Here is a 17,607-nt window from a genome sequence, read left to right on the forward strand (position 1 = left end):
CTGATTCATACACAATGAACTATTTTTCTGAGTACTTTAAGAAGCAGTCCTTTGCACAGATGACATTGAAATAGAAGGTAAAATCAATTGTTTTGATATGTTCACACATTTTTGAAAAATATAAATTTTAAATTTTAAATTAATTTGGTGTGTAGAGTTTCATAAGCTACTGACTGAATATTAGTTCTCCTGATGATCTGACCAGTCATTCCATTGTTACAATGAGCATCTGATATGAACAGGATCACATGGGGACTTTAACTTCTATATTCTCTTAATTTTTTTAAAAATAATTTCCTTTTAACAGAATTCTTTATGTCCTGAGTTAGGGAAGAGAAAATTCACATGTACAAGAAAATTACTCTTTCTGGGAGAAAATACACCATGAAGCACTTGTTCATAAGTGCCTTATAACCAGCTCAGCTTCCAGACGTATATCTTTAGGCTCTGCTTCTCTTGGAAAATACATCTCTTTACTGACTGCCTTTAGGAGATGGAAGAGACCTGAAAGTAAATGTTTTATCTTCCTGGTATTTGCTTTTGTGCTGCAGAAGTGCTGAAATGTTGTTATGCTTGTAACTGTTATATTTACTATTGTGACTACTATAAAAGTAAAATAAACCAACACCCCAAAATGTTCCCAAAATTTAAAAGAGAGGTAGATACGCAGGATTCATTTTTGCCTGCTCCAACCTTCTAGGGAAAAGATCCCATCTAAGCTGGTTGTTTAGACATCTCTATTAGGAAAGGATGGACAACATCACAAAGTGCTGCATCCGGCTCTAGGGTCCTGAGCACAGGGAAGACATGGATCTGTTGAAACTGGTCCAGAGGCGGACCAATGAAGGTGATTAGAGGAATGGAGAACCTCTCCTGTGAAGGCAGGCTTAGAAAGTTCAGCCTGGAGAAGAGAAGGCTCCGGGGAGACCTTATCGTGGCCTTGAGAGACTTTCTGGTAGGGCCTGTAGTAATGGGATAAGGAGTAATGGTTTTAAGGAAGGATAGATTCATAAGGAAGAATTTTTTTACAATGAGGATGGTGAAACACTGGGAAAGGTTACCCGGAAAGGTTACCCAGAAAGTTGGTAGATGCTCCATCCCTGGAAACACTGAAGGGCAGATTGGACTCTGAGCAACCTGATCTAGTAGAAAATGTCCCTGCTCATTGCACGGGGGTTGAAATAGATAACCTTTAGAGGTCCCTTCCAACCTAAATGATTATTCTACAATCTATGATCCTATAATTATGTACCTAAAGGTATAGTTGCTTAAATTTCTACTTTTCTTGCATCACCTCAAAAATAATCACTTGTTTTTAATGTTGCTTCTTGGTCAACACTTCTCCTTTAACCAGGCCAACAACTTTTCATTATGTTAGAAACTGCAGGAGAAAATGTAGAACTTCAGAAAATTCACCCTGTATTGGCTACAATTGTTAATGTTGTAGTACAAAATAGCTTTTGTCCTTATTCTAGTATTCCTACGTAGTTACTCAATGTACAGACCATACAATACTTGAAAATTTTGTGATTTGTACGAGGAAGAAAAATCACATCCTTGCAATAGCAAATGATATGGTAAAACAAATACTGGATTCAAATCCTTCAGAAGTAATGTAAACAGAGAGCTTTTTACCGGAGCCTCTTGGAGATTTTCCATTAAGCTTCTTTTCCATAAGGAAGAGTTGCCTCAGCTGTCTTGCAAACATGTCTGGATTATCCCAAGGGATACAAGACACTTCAGAATTCCCTCCAACCATAGATCCAGAGCTCTCCAGGAAACCAGAGTCACTCAGCCAGGTCAGCTTCAGGCTTTCAAAAGTAAATACTCTAAAGGCTCTTTCTACTTCAGCCCAACTCAGAAGTTCTGAAAAAGAATTACAATCATTAACTGAAAACATCCTTACAGCTCAGCAGAAGATAAATAGAAGACTATTTAAGTGTATTGTTCTTGGCAACTTTGCAAAAGACAACACCAATTTCCTTAATGGTATTGGATCAACTTATGTGGGCTACATTTTACACTGCATTCAAAGTTGAATGCTTCCAAATTGCAAAATGATATGCCTAAATATTAATCCATCTTAAATGAAGTGGTTCCTACATTTGAATACCTTCTGGCTCATTAAGTTTATATAAATGATGTTGATTTTAAAATACTGAGTAGACATTATCAAACCAGTTAACAGCTAGTTATTTTCAGTTCATGAAACTTTTTTAGTCTCTGTAGCTTCTCAGACAAGTATCAAACGTTTTTTTCTCTTCAGACAAAATGTTACACATAATTTACACAGAAGTATGCCAGGTGCAAAGGCAATAATAAATCCTATGTATGGTTGTATGCATCAGTGTCTATATAACAGTGATAATCAAGCAAAGGACTGATTTTTAAGACAATGCCCAAATCAAATATAGAGTGTCTTCAGTTTGAAATGTTTTCACTTCAGGGTAGTTAAGCACCCAAGCATGTCATACATCTCGAAAATGTTGGATATCGCATCGTCCCTTCAAATCAATCATCTTCTTGACACAAGCGAAGGCATTGCTAGCTAAGTTACCAGTTGGGAGAGTATGGCACCACAGTATAGTCCAGTAAAGACCATCAAATTTAAAACTCAGCTGGAATGCTACAGCAATACTGAATACCTTATATACCTTACTGTCCAAAATGAACATACCAACAACTAAAAACAACATAGCGAGTGTAAATTAATCCAACACACGGGACCTCAGGATGAAATAGCTGGGAAAGTACCTTCAAATCCTGTGCCTTACATGATGATATAAATATAACCACGGGGATTTGAATGTTTATACTTCTTAGTAGCCTAGAGAGGACTTTTGATACTACCTAAGGGTATTTATGTAGGCTTTGGGATTGTTTCCCAGTGTACTTTATGGCAGAAAGCACTCCAAGAAAAGGTAACTGCAGAAGTGATTATGGTTGAAGAAGTGCATGTATTCTTGGTTTGATACAGGTACTGTTATAAAGTAGTTTTATTATTAATACCAATACTTACACAGAATACATTCTGAAAGCCATTTATTGTTCAATAAAATTGCCTCCCTAAGATATATGTGCTCCTCCTCCAAAAGGGTGTGGGTAAATAAATATACAATTTACATCAGCGTTTCTCAAAATGCATTACATATCCTAGGATCAAATTTGCAATTTTTACAGTTTTTTCTTCCTTAGAATTAGTAATTGTTTGTATGTTTGTGCATACAAATAAATAAAGGAGTTCTAACATACTTCTAGCTCTTACTCATGCAGTATTTAATACTCATATAGTCTTTCCCATTAACCATGAAATTGAGGTCTGAAATGAGGGTTAACTTGTGTATAGTAGGTTATAAGTATTTATAAGCAAGAATGTGAAAATGGGAAATTCTGCAAAGGCTTTTTGGCAGCTGAAAAAACTTGTCTCAAAATTCTTGCTATTTAATGGATCATCAACCAGAAGAAAGAAGAATGGCAGTTATATCAATGAAAATAATTTTACCACTGGTACAATAATGCATGAGCTCATGAACTCTGGCCAAGTGTTTAGGGTTATTTTTAGTTGAAGGAAGGGTGAAATGGGTAAGTTCTGTAAGAGGCAGTTTATTCATCATTTCACGCTCAATATTTTCCGGATTTAAGTTCTCCTGGGCCTGGAACAAAAATGAAAGTACCAGAGTTAAAGTAAACGTTCTCACTAGTGGATTTCTAAAAATTACATTTGAATAAAGAAGTCTTCTTATAGCAGAAGGTACTAGTATGTGCTTAACTCAGTTGGAATGTAAAATTAAATTTGAGCATGTGCTCATAGTGTGGTTTTGAATCATGGTGTCAGATATTTAGGCAGAAAAAAAAATAACACATAAGAGAATGACTGACAGGATAATAACAGACATTTGTTAGAAGTTATTTGCCTGTGCTAGCTAGACTCAAAAATACAGAAATATGTACTGGTCTATTCAGAGTGGTAGCGGGTTCCTTCCATGTACCTTTCAGGTGGTCTGTGCTACTTTTCATAGTAATACAATCTGTAAACTCATTGATCAGTCTGTGATGGGGGGCATTTATCTTTTCAGACTTTCTGGTATCTTTCAGTTTCACCATTTTTAGTATTACACACTTATAGTACTTTTTCTTGGACTGCATATTCCAAATCCTTTTCCTCTATCTATTCCTCAAACAATGTGCTATATCCTGAATTTCTTCTTCCGCAAGTACATGAAATGCATCAAGCATATGCCTGCTAAGAGCATCTCTCTCAGAGATTACTCAGTCCTCCCTTCTGCTTGAATACATCCACTGTGTCAAACTTGACTTGTTTCTGAATATTGTCTAATCAATTGTTGTTAAACATTCCATAGACAATTTGTAGTTCATGAAGCCAGGCAGACACATCTTAGCTGTGAAATCTAGAACTGTACTATCACTTGTATTGCCTTCAGAGACTTTTCAAAGTTTAATGGTACAACTACACGTTGGCTTTGGAAAAAATTGATAAATTCACTGTTTTTTTGGTTCAGAAAGTCTGGGAACTGTTACTTTGCAATAATCCCAAACCTTGCAGTCTCTGAACCTTTCTGCTTTTGTTAAAATTTGGCAATATCTTGGCTATACACTATGCTCCAACTATTCAGCCACCCTGAATATACTTCTTGTGTTCATTAACTCCATACATTTTCTTAGGCTTCTCTACATTTTATTATTCAATCTAATCTAACCGCTAAATCACCATGATCAAGTTAGAAATTAATTTTTCATAGTTTCAACAGTATTTGACTACAGTAAATCAACAGAGTTCTATAATATCTCCAACCTTTGCCAAAGGCTAAACATTCTTATTAATAATGCAAATAGATCACTGAAATCAATATGTTTGTTCTCTACATTTGTAAGGTGTCCTCATTGCTTCTTAAGTGAACTAAACATGTTGGTGTGTCCATCTCAGTAGAAAAAAATCTAGGCTATGCTGTTCTGTTTTGTTAAATGTTCCATCCCTTCTAGTGCATTGAGCATTCATTGCCTGTGGACCTGGGAAATGTTTCTATATGATAGGTAGAACGATACCTTCAGCAGGTGCAACCGCTGAGCCAGGGTATCATGGTAGTTAAATAAGAGAGGGTACTGGGGGGTGACAGTCTTTTCTTCACTGCACTTAGAAGAAAAGTAGTCATATAGATTCTGTTAAAAAAAAGAAAGAGTTATTACATCCCAATAATGAGATTATTTGTCATTTTAGGAGATAAACAAAAGACAACACAAACCTTTTTTTCACTCAAAGAAAGTGAAAGAGAAGGAAGAACAGAGACTATATGATCTGCAATGGCACGACGAAACCCATCTGCCTGAGGCTCTTGTACCACCAGACTAGGCGGTGTAAGGTCTTCTTCACTCGCAATAACCTGGCAAACATAATATATGTTAACTTTCATTACAGTATTGACTGCTGCTTACCTTTATTAGAACTAGTAAGCAGATCCTGCTATAAGCTAAGCACAGGTCCATAAATTTTGTCAAGAAAGAAAACCAAAATTTTTTTCTACAAGTAGCAAAAATACAATTTCCCAAGTTAGTTCTTGCCCAAAACAAAGATTATGGAAAACAGAATTGTTTTCTCTTATTATTAATTTTTGGAAGGATGAGAAGAAAAATATTCCAACTTGAAATGTTAAGAATTCTGAATTAACACAGGTAATTAAAAATTGATTGTCTATTAGGTGTTGCACTTGACTTAGAGTATTCTTGCCTGAGTCTATTTACAGACTAAGTTACAAATAGTAAAAAACTCCAAAATTGTTCAGAAATTTTACTCCTAAAAGAAGAAGAATTTCCAAATCATATTGTGGGTCTCTTTTAAATTATAGAATGTGCTTGAACTTAACAGAAGTCAGATCTGTCTAGTACTAAAATTGACATATGTCACTTCTATGTTAGGCTTGCCCTAAGACATTTGAATCAAGTAAAACAGCAGAAGTTCAATATCAACAACATTGTTGCAGGACATGAAAACTTGTTATTGATCTAGATAAGAAATTACACCTTTTACCTTATTTAATTGTATTTGTAGTCTTCAAAAATTAATTATGGACTAACACTGTATATGCAGGGTAAGTGCATAACATGAAAGAAAATCAGACGGCACTTTGGAGTTTTCATTCCTTCATATTGAACCTCCTTGCTCAGTGCTTCCACGCACAGTGTCATATTTCAGGTTGAAACAGAGGGATTTATTGATCATTGACCAATTCATTAGATGAGGTCTAGGCCACAGAAATTAAACAGAGAACATTCCCACCTGTTCCAACATGCAGCTCAGCATTAAGGGTACAGAAAAGTATTCCTCGGGAATCTGACTCAGCAAGTCATTGTAAAACCTCATGTCCACGGAAGGAGACAAAAAAGAAGTTTCTTCAGCTGTTGTAATAAGAGATAAAACATTAAGATCTCTTTATTCAGAAATGTCAACTTATATTCCAAGTTAGTTCTGCAAGTTTGCAGATGACACAAAATTGGGAGGAGCTGTTAACTCCCTCAAAGGCAGGGAGGCCCTGCAGAGAGACCTTGATAAACTACAGGGCTGGGCAATCGCGAACAATATTTAATAAGCTTAAAAGGTTTAACAAGGGAAAGTGCCAGATTCTGCACCTGGGATGGGGTAACCCTGCACGTACATCCAAACTGGGGAACAAGATGCCGAAAAAGCAGCATTGCAGAAAGGGACCTGGGGGTCCTGGTGGACAGAAGTTGAAGATGAGTCAGCAGTGCCCTGGCAGCCAGAAGGGCCAACCGTGTCCTGGGGGGGGGGGGCATGAGGCAAAGCATCAGCTGGTCGAGGGAGGGGATTGTCCCACTCTCCTCTGCACTGGTGCGGCCTCACCTCGAGTCCTGTGTGCAGTTTTGGGCACCACAATACAAAAAAGACATTAAGCTTTTAGAGAGCATCCAAAGGAGGGCAATGAAGGTGATGAAGGGCCTTGAGGGGAAGCCGTATGAGGAACGGCTGAGGGCACTTGGTCTGTTCAGCCTGGAGAAAAGGCGAGTGAGGGGAGACCTCATTGGAGTTACAACTTCCTCATGAGGGGAAGAGGAGGAGCAGGCACTGATCTCTGCTCTGTGGTGACCAGTGACAGGACCTGAGTGAATGGCCTGAAGTTGTGTCAGGGGAGGTTTAGGTTGGATATTAGGAAAAGGTTCTTCACCCAGAGGGTGGTTGGGCACGGGAACAGGCTCCCAAGGGAAGTGGTCACAGCACCAAGCCTGACAAGAGTTCAAGAAGTGTTTCGACAATGCTTTCAGGCACATGGTGTGACTCTTGGGGCTGTCCTGTGCAGGGCCAGGGGTTTGACTAGAAGATCCTTTTGGGTCCCTTCCAACTCAGAATATTCTGTGATTCTATGAAACTTCAGACAATTTTTATTAAAAAGAGACTAACAATGTTCATTAATGTAGATAATTTAAATTTGACTGTGATCAGAAACATAGAAAAGGGGATTTTCTAAAAAACTTGGTTACCATCACTGCAGTTTTCAGATTTACACAATGTATTCACTAAGAACCGATTCTCACAACATCTTCAGCTTACTGCACAAATAATTTCAAGGATTTGTGTTGTCAGCTGAATGAATGGTTCAACAAAGTGAACAACTACACGAGTGCTTTAATCCTTTAAACATACCCTGTGACAAAATTTCTGTTGGCAGAACTTCTTCTGCTTTCCCTTTTTTCTTTGGAGGTGTCATGTGTGATGCTGGTTCAACCTAAATGAACAAAAATATAGACACAAAAAAAATCAGAAACAATACAACAAGTAAGGATTGCACAAATAGGTGGGAAAATTAATTTCATTCAGATTTGGTTACTCATGTTCGACTAGATGCTAAACTTTTAAATGGAACAAGACAGTAAGAATGTAGTTTTATGAATGTTTTAAATCAGTAGTACTGTTACAGATGGAGTAAGTCCATTTCATCTCTGCTACTAGTACATGTCCTATATAAGCCAATTCTGCCCACTTAAGTTTTTCCTACCATGAACAAAATAAGGAAACTGATCTTGCATAGAACTAATAATCTGGGTTTTTTTGACAGTTCACAGATGTGCAACAAGACATAGTGCAGGCATATTGATCAGAGCTATTTAAGGAATTTTTGCACTATACTGGTATGATCCTTCCAATTTTCCTTTTTCTATTTCCCCAATGCTCAACTATTTTTTCTCCTTTTTTTTTGGTTTTAAATGCTGAAGACAAAAATCGAAATTTTATTCACAGAAAATTACTCAGAGCGATGGTCCAAGGTGAATTTTTGATTTAAAATTAAAGACAGGCAATTCTTGCCTATAAGCAGTTATTCTTTACAAGAAGAGAAGGATCCTTGCCTCAGTTACAGATTGTTGTGGTGATTTGCTCTCTGATAACGTGGGCACATTAATAAAGTTGGTGTTTTCCAAGTAGTTGCAATGCTGCCTTTTCCAGTCCAGGCAATCATACATCAAACGAGCAATGTGTTCAAACAGCACAGTACCAAATGCAAGCTACAAGAGAAAATACAACGGATGAAGTTTGCATATAACAGTGTCATGTAATTAGTGACATGAGTCATTAGCTCTTTAACCAGCAGCTCTACATCTGTTTATAAATTTTTCAAAGGATTTTTTTCTTCCACTAACTCAGAATGCTTTGTAAAATTATTCTAAAGCCTCCCCATTTTTATTTGCCTTAACACTGCCAAACCACAATATGGACTGTATATTGCCTAACTTTTAGTTTTTATAAAGTCTAACTTGTCTTAACAGTAACTGTTCATGGTCTGCTATCTTGCATCTGCCATCTTTTTCAGATGGGAAGGCACACGAGAGGAAAATTAAAGTATTTGGTTTACATAATATGTGTCTGTTTTTACTAGTGATCAAGCTGAAGCATATTTGCAAGGCAACCCTGCCCTAGAAGGACAAAAAATAAAACCCCAAATAGGTAATCAATGTCATTTCGTAATATTTTTTATCTTTCTGTTGCTCTTTGAAAACAAAGAAAGCCTCAAGGACCGCACTCTGGAATCCATACTTGTGAGTGAAGCAATGTCAGCATACTGCCCAAATGTCCAAAGGGAGAGCACTGTATCTGCAAAAGTCTGACAAGGAAAGAATCATGGTTCTTGAGGTCATGTACTGTGGTTTTCACCAAACCTTGGAAGGAATAAAAAGAATAATAGCAACTGCTATTTTAAATGTGAAATGTTTTTGTACAAATACCAAAACCTTATTGGAGACCACATGAAACACTCAAGTTTCAGCAGGTTTAATAGACGTATTCTTCCCCTGTACATCCTAGACATTATGGAAAGGATAAAATTATTACAATTTTTAGACAATTTCTGTCAACAGTCCTTTTCTGTTTCTAAGAGGTGGTTAACAACATTGGATCTCTCGATTTTAGTTTCCTAAAATAAAACATAGTAAAGAAGCACATCTTACATAAGGCACTAAGTACAATAATGGATCTTTAAGAAGTACTAAGCATCTGCTTTCTTCAACTCTGTGCCTCTTTATGGCACTTGAAAACAAGCAGCTCAAATCACTGATCAGTTATGGAATACTTGTCTCAGTTTTCATAACATTTAAAGACCAGAGGAGATACTTGGGAAAGAAATTCTATTTGTGAAAGTAGAATATTCATTAATATTCTTGTACCTTTGTTTTCCCAATTAAACACTCTTCTGAAGAAGGGGTTAGTATAAAACCTTTCCATTCATATATTACTTAAAAGATATCACTAGAGCACATTAAAAAATTCATTAAAATATTGGAGTGTTTTGAATCCGCAATCTTTTAAACAAAACAAGATTTTTTTCAAAGTCACAAGTAACAAAAGCTGATGCTACTCAATGGGAGACAAGCAAGGTTTAGTGTAATTTCAATCCTGTGATTCAATTTGCTTGGTCCCTCCTCTTCTCAGGACAGACTGAGACACTTGTCCAAAGTTTTCCAGGTCTAACCGTTAGTGGCTCTTGAACAAAGAAAATATTTTTGAAAGTATTTTCCTTTCTAAAGATCTCAAATCTGAGAGTAGACCACTTGCTGTATGCAATACTCTATCATTTTTATATTAATGTCTAACAACTTGAGTTTTCCTTCTGTAGATCTTGGATTTCAGAGACACAGCAAGCTTGGACTTGGAGACTCTCCAGCAAGCCCACAAGAGCAGACTTATTCCATTCACCTATGATTTCAGAACTTATATACTCCCCACCCATTTTTTTTAAAGTTACACATTTTTCTACTTCTTCAGAGCTCATGAAATTATAACTACAATCTGTTGAAACACTTTGAGTGACAGATCATTTTTCCTTTAATTCAGCTATAATATAGGTGCTTCCAGGATATTCATGAGTAGGCTGTAACATGTGATTATGGGGAAGATAAAAAACTTCTTTCCCAAAGGAGCCTTTGCACTTTTAAAATTATACAAAGAGTATAATGATAAGCAATATTATAAGTAGCAAGCCTATATGTTTCCACAATTAAAGCATGTCTAGTGGATGCCTTGGAAACTGTTTTAAAACTGTTCTGATGGGGCCTACAATATCAAGAAACTCCAAATCAGGTACTTTTATTCAAAGGACTCCTTGTGAATAAATGCTGAATAATCTTGTTGGATATATAGGAAATAATTTCTGTTCAAGATTACAAATATACTAACTACGGTGGTTATGTTTCAGAGAACACTGAGATAAAACTCCTGGCATTTCCAAATTGTTCTTAAATGTTACAAAACCCAAAGCATGCCATGCATTGTGAAAAGAGAATGTACTGACCAGCATTTCGCTGTCAGACCAATCAGTGGGAAAGTCACTTTCCTTAACTAGGTGATGGAGCCTGGCAACATCATAGAGACTTGATCCATGCTTTCCACTGTTCAGAACTGGCTCCAGGTATTTCCAAAATGTTTCCAGGTCTTTGTTAGCTTCATCTTCCTTTATTTTTTCTGTTTCTACAACCAAAATTTATAAGCATTAGACAAATCATCATGGTACATCTCCCTTTTACATAAAGCACAAATCATATATTAGTCTTCTGTACTGCTGAAATACTCCCATCCTCAGAGTCTCAGCAAAACTCTGACACACAACTTTGGGATTAAAAAATTCCAGGACAATAAAATCTCAGTAAAATATGGTAGTTCTTTCAGAAAAAAGAAGAAAGAGAAAAAAAAGGAACTCCGCCCCCCCAATTACACCCCTACATCTCTCCCCTCAAAGTAAACAACAGCAGTGAATGTTTAAAACCTAGGAAATGTAAAACTTCCAGGTTCCACTTTTACAAAGCTGCCAGCACATATCTTGGTGAACCTGTTCTTAAGTACAGGGTAAGCAAGCCTTATAATCACAATTTTATTGGTTTGGAAATTGGGGCAAAAGAAGATTAGTCACAGTATGACTATGAAGCAAGCCTAGAAGTTGTATGGTTTCCATTTTTGCTCCATGGTAATGATCAATTTTTGAAGATGCACTATCTACAGTGAAAAATAAAGTTCTCTGTTAATGCCAACCTTACAATCACATTCTGGAAACTAAGATCAACCATACTTTGATAGTGTAATTTAATAAGGACAATAAACCTGCAATGACTTGCTTTCATTTGGACTTTAGCCCTTCTAAAGCCTAAGTATGAAGGCAAAATACTTCACTTGTATAATTCCAGTGGCCCTGTGCATATGAAAGGGTACTAACAGTACTTGCCTTGGTAACTTCACAAAATGAAAGCCATTAGGGGATGAAAATACCTGGGAAGGAAACGAATATGAAAGCTGTGGTCCCTAATCCACGATTCTCATGTATTCATGCTAAGAATAATAGAAACTGTGTAACATAATTGCATTTACAGCTTAATGGCTTTCCTTCTAAAAGTTTCTTCATATATTATTGAAATGATGAACCACTGTCTGTTTTGTAAACCATTCAACTATGAAATACTTGAACTAATGTCTTCTCCAAGGCATGATGAACTATACCTGTATCACTGCTGACAGATGTTTGTCTTAATATAAGACAATTATATGTCTTAATATAATCTTATGTTTGTTTTAATATAATCTTAAAAGCCTCAAAATATTTCTACTCAGCCTTCTCCAGGAATTCACTAACCTCACCTGTGGACAGTTTCTTCCTCCTACACTGCATTTTCCCCATTGCAATTTAAACTCTTAATTTTCTATCCTAGACTTTTACTAGTTTGAAGACTTTTATCATTCCTCCACTATATCATTCAGCCTTCTCAAACCTAAGGATAACAATTTCATTTTTTAACTCAATAGGAAAAATTTACAGATCCTTAAAATTTTTGTTTACCATTGTTTGGAATTTTTCTGATCAGCACATATTTTTTACAAAGTCTTACCTCATCATTGATTTCTGTGGTAAGATTTTTTCAGGTATTTTTTAGAACATACTCTCCTTTTTAACCTGGAGATGGTATTCAGTTTTTAGGGGCATAGTGATATTGATGACTTATGTTCATTTGTGTCATTAGCATGACAGCTTATCTTTCAAATCTAGCCATGTGCTCCTTTGCCTTTCTTTGTAAATTAATTATTCATGTGTAAGCATACTATATTGTCCATATTAAACAGAACAGTCAGTTTTTTCCAGATTATTATTTTCTATACTGTCAAGAATATTTTGCATTTGAATCACACCCCATTATTCCAATACCCATGGCAATATCGAATGGTCCCAGACCCAGAACCAAGTCCCTTAAGTCCACTCCATGCATCCCACTATTTGATAGTAAACTTTTAACAGTTACTCTACAGAGGCCAAGAATTTTGAATAATGCTGCACCTACTATACATTTACTTTCATCTAGACCTACCTTGCTCACTGTGGGCCATGTGATCCTTATTTAAATCCAAATATACAACACACACAACTACTGTGTCAGAAGGTCAGCACTTCATTTTATAAGGAAATTAAACTTGTCTGACATGATTTGTTCTTGAACAGCATACACTAGCTGTTACTCATCTCCTCATTTTTTTAAGTGGTTAAAAATTATTTCTTCCAGTATTTTTCCAGAAACAGAAATTAAGCAGATTACAGTGCCTTGGCTGTGTTCCTTTCCCTTCTTCCTCACAGCTCTTTTTCCACTCTCACTTGGTCTTTATGAGTTCTCAATTGTAAATGAGAGTGGTAGGCAGTTCTTTAAGTAGAATACAATTTGAGTTAATCTGAATCAGCTGATCTGAAAAGTTCTCTATCTTACACTCAGTTATTTTAACTATTACTCCACAATTTAAAGTTGAATCTTTCTGCTATCAGCATTAATTGTGGTTAGTTGTAATCATCACCTGTCTGCAATGGTATTTGCAGTGACAGCAGATTAGCCCTCCCACAACGCACGTGACAGAAAGAGGTACAAAAAGCCCTCCCAAAACATTAACCACTGTCAGCCTTCTCAGGACCACCTCCTTACAGTTCTTTCTCTGTGTTGAGCAGCAGACAGATATTTTCCTTGGTACACCTCCTGCATTCCATTTTGTGTCTCAACATTTCCAATTCTGTGCCAATCGGTTCATAATAAACATATATTCTCATTCCTATTGACCTGAACTGTTTCTAATTCTTAAATGCTTCCTTATGCCTGAGGTCCACAAAGAATGCATGGTTTAGCCAAGCTGTTTTCTTACTATGCACTCTATCTTTTCTTAGTAATGAGAAAAACTTGCACTACTACCTGTAACACTACTTACACAAGATGCTGTCATCTATATTCACAATTTCCCCCCTTCAAAATATTTTATTTACAAATTATCTATGTTTTCTAAAGATAAAGAATAACTTTGGAAATATTTGGGGAAACTTGCCCCTGCCCTCTCACTCCCAGCAGGTGTTGTAAATCAAATGAAAATAAAGCAACCATGCTTTTTGCTCTTTGCACTTTCAAGACCCAGTAAGACATTACCCTTACATTTTACGAATTCTAACAAAACTGTAAGAAGCTACAAATTATATTTTCCTCTCATTCTCTTCCCAGAGATAAGATTACTCAAAGAACAAGGTCAAACATGGCATTACTTCTGAGTCCATCCATTGGTCTGTGATTACCCAAGTCTCAAAGGCTACATCTACACAACTTGTGTTAGCTCACCTCGGCATCTTTGGGGACAGATTCCTTACTGCCCACGCAATCTAAAACGCAGCATTTGCCATGGGGCAGTATGAATATGTCAGTTAGTTAACACAAAAGGGATAGAAAGAACAGCACGCTCAGACAACTTCACCCTTCACAACACTCATAAGTAAATGGTTTGTATTCATCAGTGGTCAGAATGGCAGTGAGTCACACCATCCCAGCCTTCAGCCTTCCAACATAATCAACCTTCATAACCCCCTCTCCTGGCCAATATACTTTGCAGGATGCAGTTCCTCTTATTTACTGGGCTGTTTATGCCATCTCAACAGTGTCAGAATCCATCACAAAGAATTTTTCAGCACCACAGAGGAAGTCAATATGCACAGTTATAACTGGAACCACAGTAGTCGAAAAACACATGTATGAACAATTAGAGCTACCAACTCAGTTTTTTCACTTGCTTATCACAAGACTCAGAGTTGGATTTAAAATAATTCAGGTCAGAAGGGACCTCAATCTCCTGCTCAAAACACGGTCAACAGGAAACCCAGACAACAGGCTCATTCTTGAAAACCTCCAGAGATCCCACAACCTCTACAGGCAACCCATTGCAATGCTTGACTACCTCTGGGGTAAACTCCTGAGCTTCCACACCCCCACTTATATCTTGCCAGAGTCTTCCATTCCAATTACAGAATTATTTATACTGAAAGGAACCTGTGGGGGTCATCTGGTACAACACCTCTGCTCAAGTAGGTTCAACTAGAGCAGACTCTCCAGGCCATGTCCAGATGGCTACTGAGTACTTCCAAGAATGAAAACTCCACAACCTCTCTGGGCAATCTCTGACAGCATTCAGTCACCTTCACAGTAAACAAGTGTTTCCTCATCCTCAGGTAAAACTTCCTGTGGTTTAGTTTTTGCCATTGCCTCTTGTCCTGTCACTGACCACCATGGAAAAGAGCCTGGCTTCCTTATCTTTGCACACTTCCTTCAGGCATCTTTCTTCTCCAGAGTAAACATTCCCAGGCTCCAGTCCCTTGAACATACTTGTGGTTGTTTGATGCACTCTCTCCAGTAGCTCCATACCTCTCCTGTACTGAGGAACCCAGAATTGGACACAGAACTCCAGGTTTTATACTCACCAGTGCTGAGTATAAAAGAAGGTTCAAATCCCTTCACCTGATGCAGCTCTGATACCATTCTCCTTGTTTGCTAGAAAGGCACAGTTCTGGCTCACATTCAGCTTAGTGCCACCATCCCTGAGTCCTTCTCTGCAGAGCTGCTTTCCAGCCAGTCAGCCCCCACCACAAACTGGTGCAGGCAGTTATTCCTTCCCAGGTGCAGGACTTTGCCCTTGTTGAATTTTATGCCAGCCCATTTTTTCATCCTGTCACAGTCCCTCTGAACAACAGTACATCCCCATGCTGTTTCAGCCACTCCTTCCCAGTTTTGTATCATGAGAATACTTGCTGAGGGAATTTTTCTGATCATTAATGAAGATGTTGAGCAGGACTCATACCACCGATCCCCTCTGATACCCTCTGGGCCAGGACATTCAGCCAGTTTTCAGTCCAATTCAGTGTTTGCTTATCCAGCTTCTTTCTAAGGAGACAGTGCCAAAGGTCTTACTGAAGTCAGGACAGACAATATTCACTGCTCTCTCCTCATCTATCAAGACAGTCATATTGCCATAGAAGGTTATCAGGTTGGTTAAGAATGATTTCCATTAGTAAATCCATGCCAACTGACCAACTTCTTGTCCTTCAAGTGCCTGGAAATTGTTTCCAGGCTTAGCTGTTCCATCATCTTCCCAGATACTGAGAAGAGTCTGAGTGGCCTTTAGATTCCTGAGTCCTCCTTCCTACCATTTTTGAAGATGGGAGTGACACTTGCTTTCCTTCAGTCCTCAGGCACCTTTTCCAACTGCCATATTTGTTCAAAAGTAATTGACAGTGGCCTTGCAGTGACATCACAGCCAGATCCTCAGGAAGCCTGAGTGCATCCCATCAGGTCCCATGGACTTACATATGCCCAGTTTGCTTAAATAATCCCTGACCTGATCGCCTTCCACCATCTTGTGGTGGAAAATCTTGTTCCAGATTTTCCCCTGTTTTTGGAGCCTGGAATTTTAAAAGGCCATTCATGATCACAACCACTTTTTTTTCTTCCAAAGTCCTTTAGCCACTCCTCATAGGGTGGCTGTTTGGTGGACTCAGTAGAGTTTACTAGTATCTTTCTTGTACTGCAAAGCCCAAAACTCTGTTCTCATGAGAGCCGAGTAACAGGGAATAACCACTTCCCTTAACCTACAGGCTATGTTACTGCAGCTCAGTATGGTTGGACATCACTGGTGACACATATTTGGCTGGCTGTTTACCAGGATTCCAGCTCAAGAGAGGTGTTACAGCCTGGGGACAGGTGAGGAAAATTAGAGCGTTATTCTGTGGCATATTCTTCTGTGGCTGGGGACACAGTTCCAAAGTAGCCAGTTGTGTACTTTCCTTGAAATTACCAAATGAGCCAAGATTTCTTAGCAATGTACCTTCCTAATGATTCAGAGAAGCACACATTTGATAAAATGTTCTTTGGTGGCTGCTGGGGAAAACTATGGCTGCAAACACTGCCTACTTAGCCAGTCCCTCTTTCTGCTGTCCAGTTTTTGCACTGGCAAACCATTTGGTTTGGTGAGCAATCAAAGGCAATATCATTTTGGCACTTGTAAACACAGCTGCTCACCATTAGCATGCACAAACACAAGGCACAGAAAGGGAGAAAAACACAGCTCGAACAGTCTTTCCTTGGATATAAAACTCCTTTCTATACAATTTTTTTTTATGACCAGATTACCTTCAGATGAAATTAAAGGCTCTCTTTGAAGTGTAGTTTCTTCCAAGTGTATCTGCAATGGCTTGTAATTCTCAGAAGAAATTTGAATTACACTTGAAATGTTAATTCCAAGCTCAGCCATTACAGGTAACAGCTGAAGGTTGTGGAAATCCAAAATTATAAAGTAATGATGGGCACCATCATCTGGTTCATCATCTGTTCAAAATACAAAAAAACCAGATTAGAGCAAGGCCATTCAACAGCTAAACAAAATTAATTTTTTTCTTGACTATACAGAGTAATGCAAATGAAGGTCAGTTCTTTTATAACTTCATTGGGAAAATTACATATAAGTTCAAAAACATTATGTGCATTAGACTGAAGTCTTCTGCACCAAACCATGTAGAACACAGCAGGAAGAATACAAGTCAGAAATAATAATTGTTTGGAGAAGCACCAGGAGAAAAACTGGAGAAGCTGGTTATAATCAGAATGTCGTAGCAGCATTTCTGTAATCGCTTTTCTCTAAGGAGTTTAGTGTCAGGACATACTCACATGCTCTAATGGTAGTTTAAGCTATCCTATTTCATCCTGTATAAAACTGGCACACACAGACTAAGTTACTGTGTCTTAAACGAGCAATTACATGAGTCA

At 37.7% G+C, this 17,607-nt stretch overlaps 1 protein-coding gene across 2 annotated transcripts in view; it reads right to left on the minus strand.

Moving 5' to 3' along the window:
- The window catches only part of SPAG17 (sperm associated antigen 17), a 96,681-nt gene that overhangs the window by 51,789 nt on the left and 27,285 nt on the right, over positions 1-17,607 (minus strand). For both annotated transcript variants that reach the window (XM_064644539.1, XM_064644538.1), the window contains exons 6-14: positions 16,975-17,169; positions 10,809-10,984; positions 8,374-8,529; positions 7,673-7,754; positions 6,293-6,411; positions 5,262-5,399; positions 5,065-5,178; positions 3,503-3,653; positions 1,636-1,866 (exon numbers count right to left, since the gene is read on the minus strand). In XM_064644539.1, the coding sequence (XP_064500609.1) occupies positions 1,636-1,866; positions 3,503-3,653; positions 5,065-5,178; positions 5,262-5,399; positions 6,293-6,411; positions 7,673-7,754; positions 8,374-8,529; positions 10,809-10,984; positions 16,975-17,169 (1,362 nt within the window). The remainder of the gene's footprint in view (positions 1-1,635; positions 1,867-3,502; positions 3,654-5,064; positions 5,179-5,261; positions 5,400-6,292; positions 6,412-7,672; positions 7,755-8,373; positions 8,530-10,808; positions 10,985-16,974; positions 17,170-17,607) is intronic.

This window comes from Pseudopipra pipra, chromosome 2, assembly GCF_036250125.1.
Source record: "Pseudopipra pipra isolate bDixPip1 chromosome 2, bDixPip1.hap1, whole genome shotgun sequence".
Taxonomy (NCBI): Eukaryota; Metazoa; Chordata; class Aves; order Passeriformes; family Pipridae; genus Pseudopipra; species Pseudopipra pipra.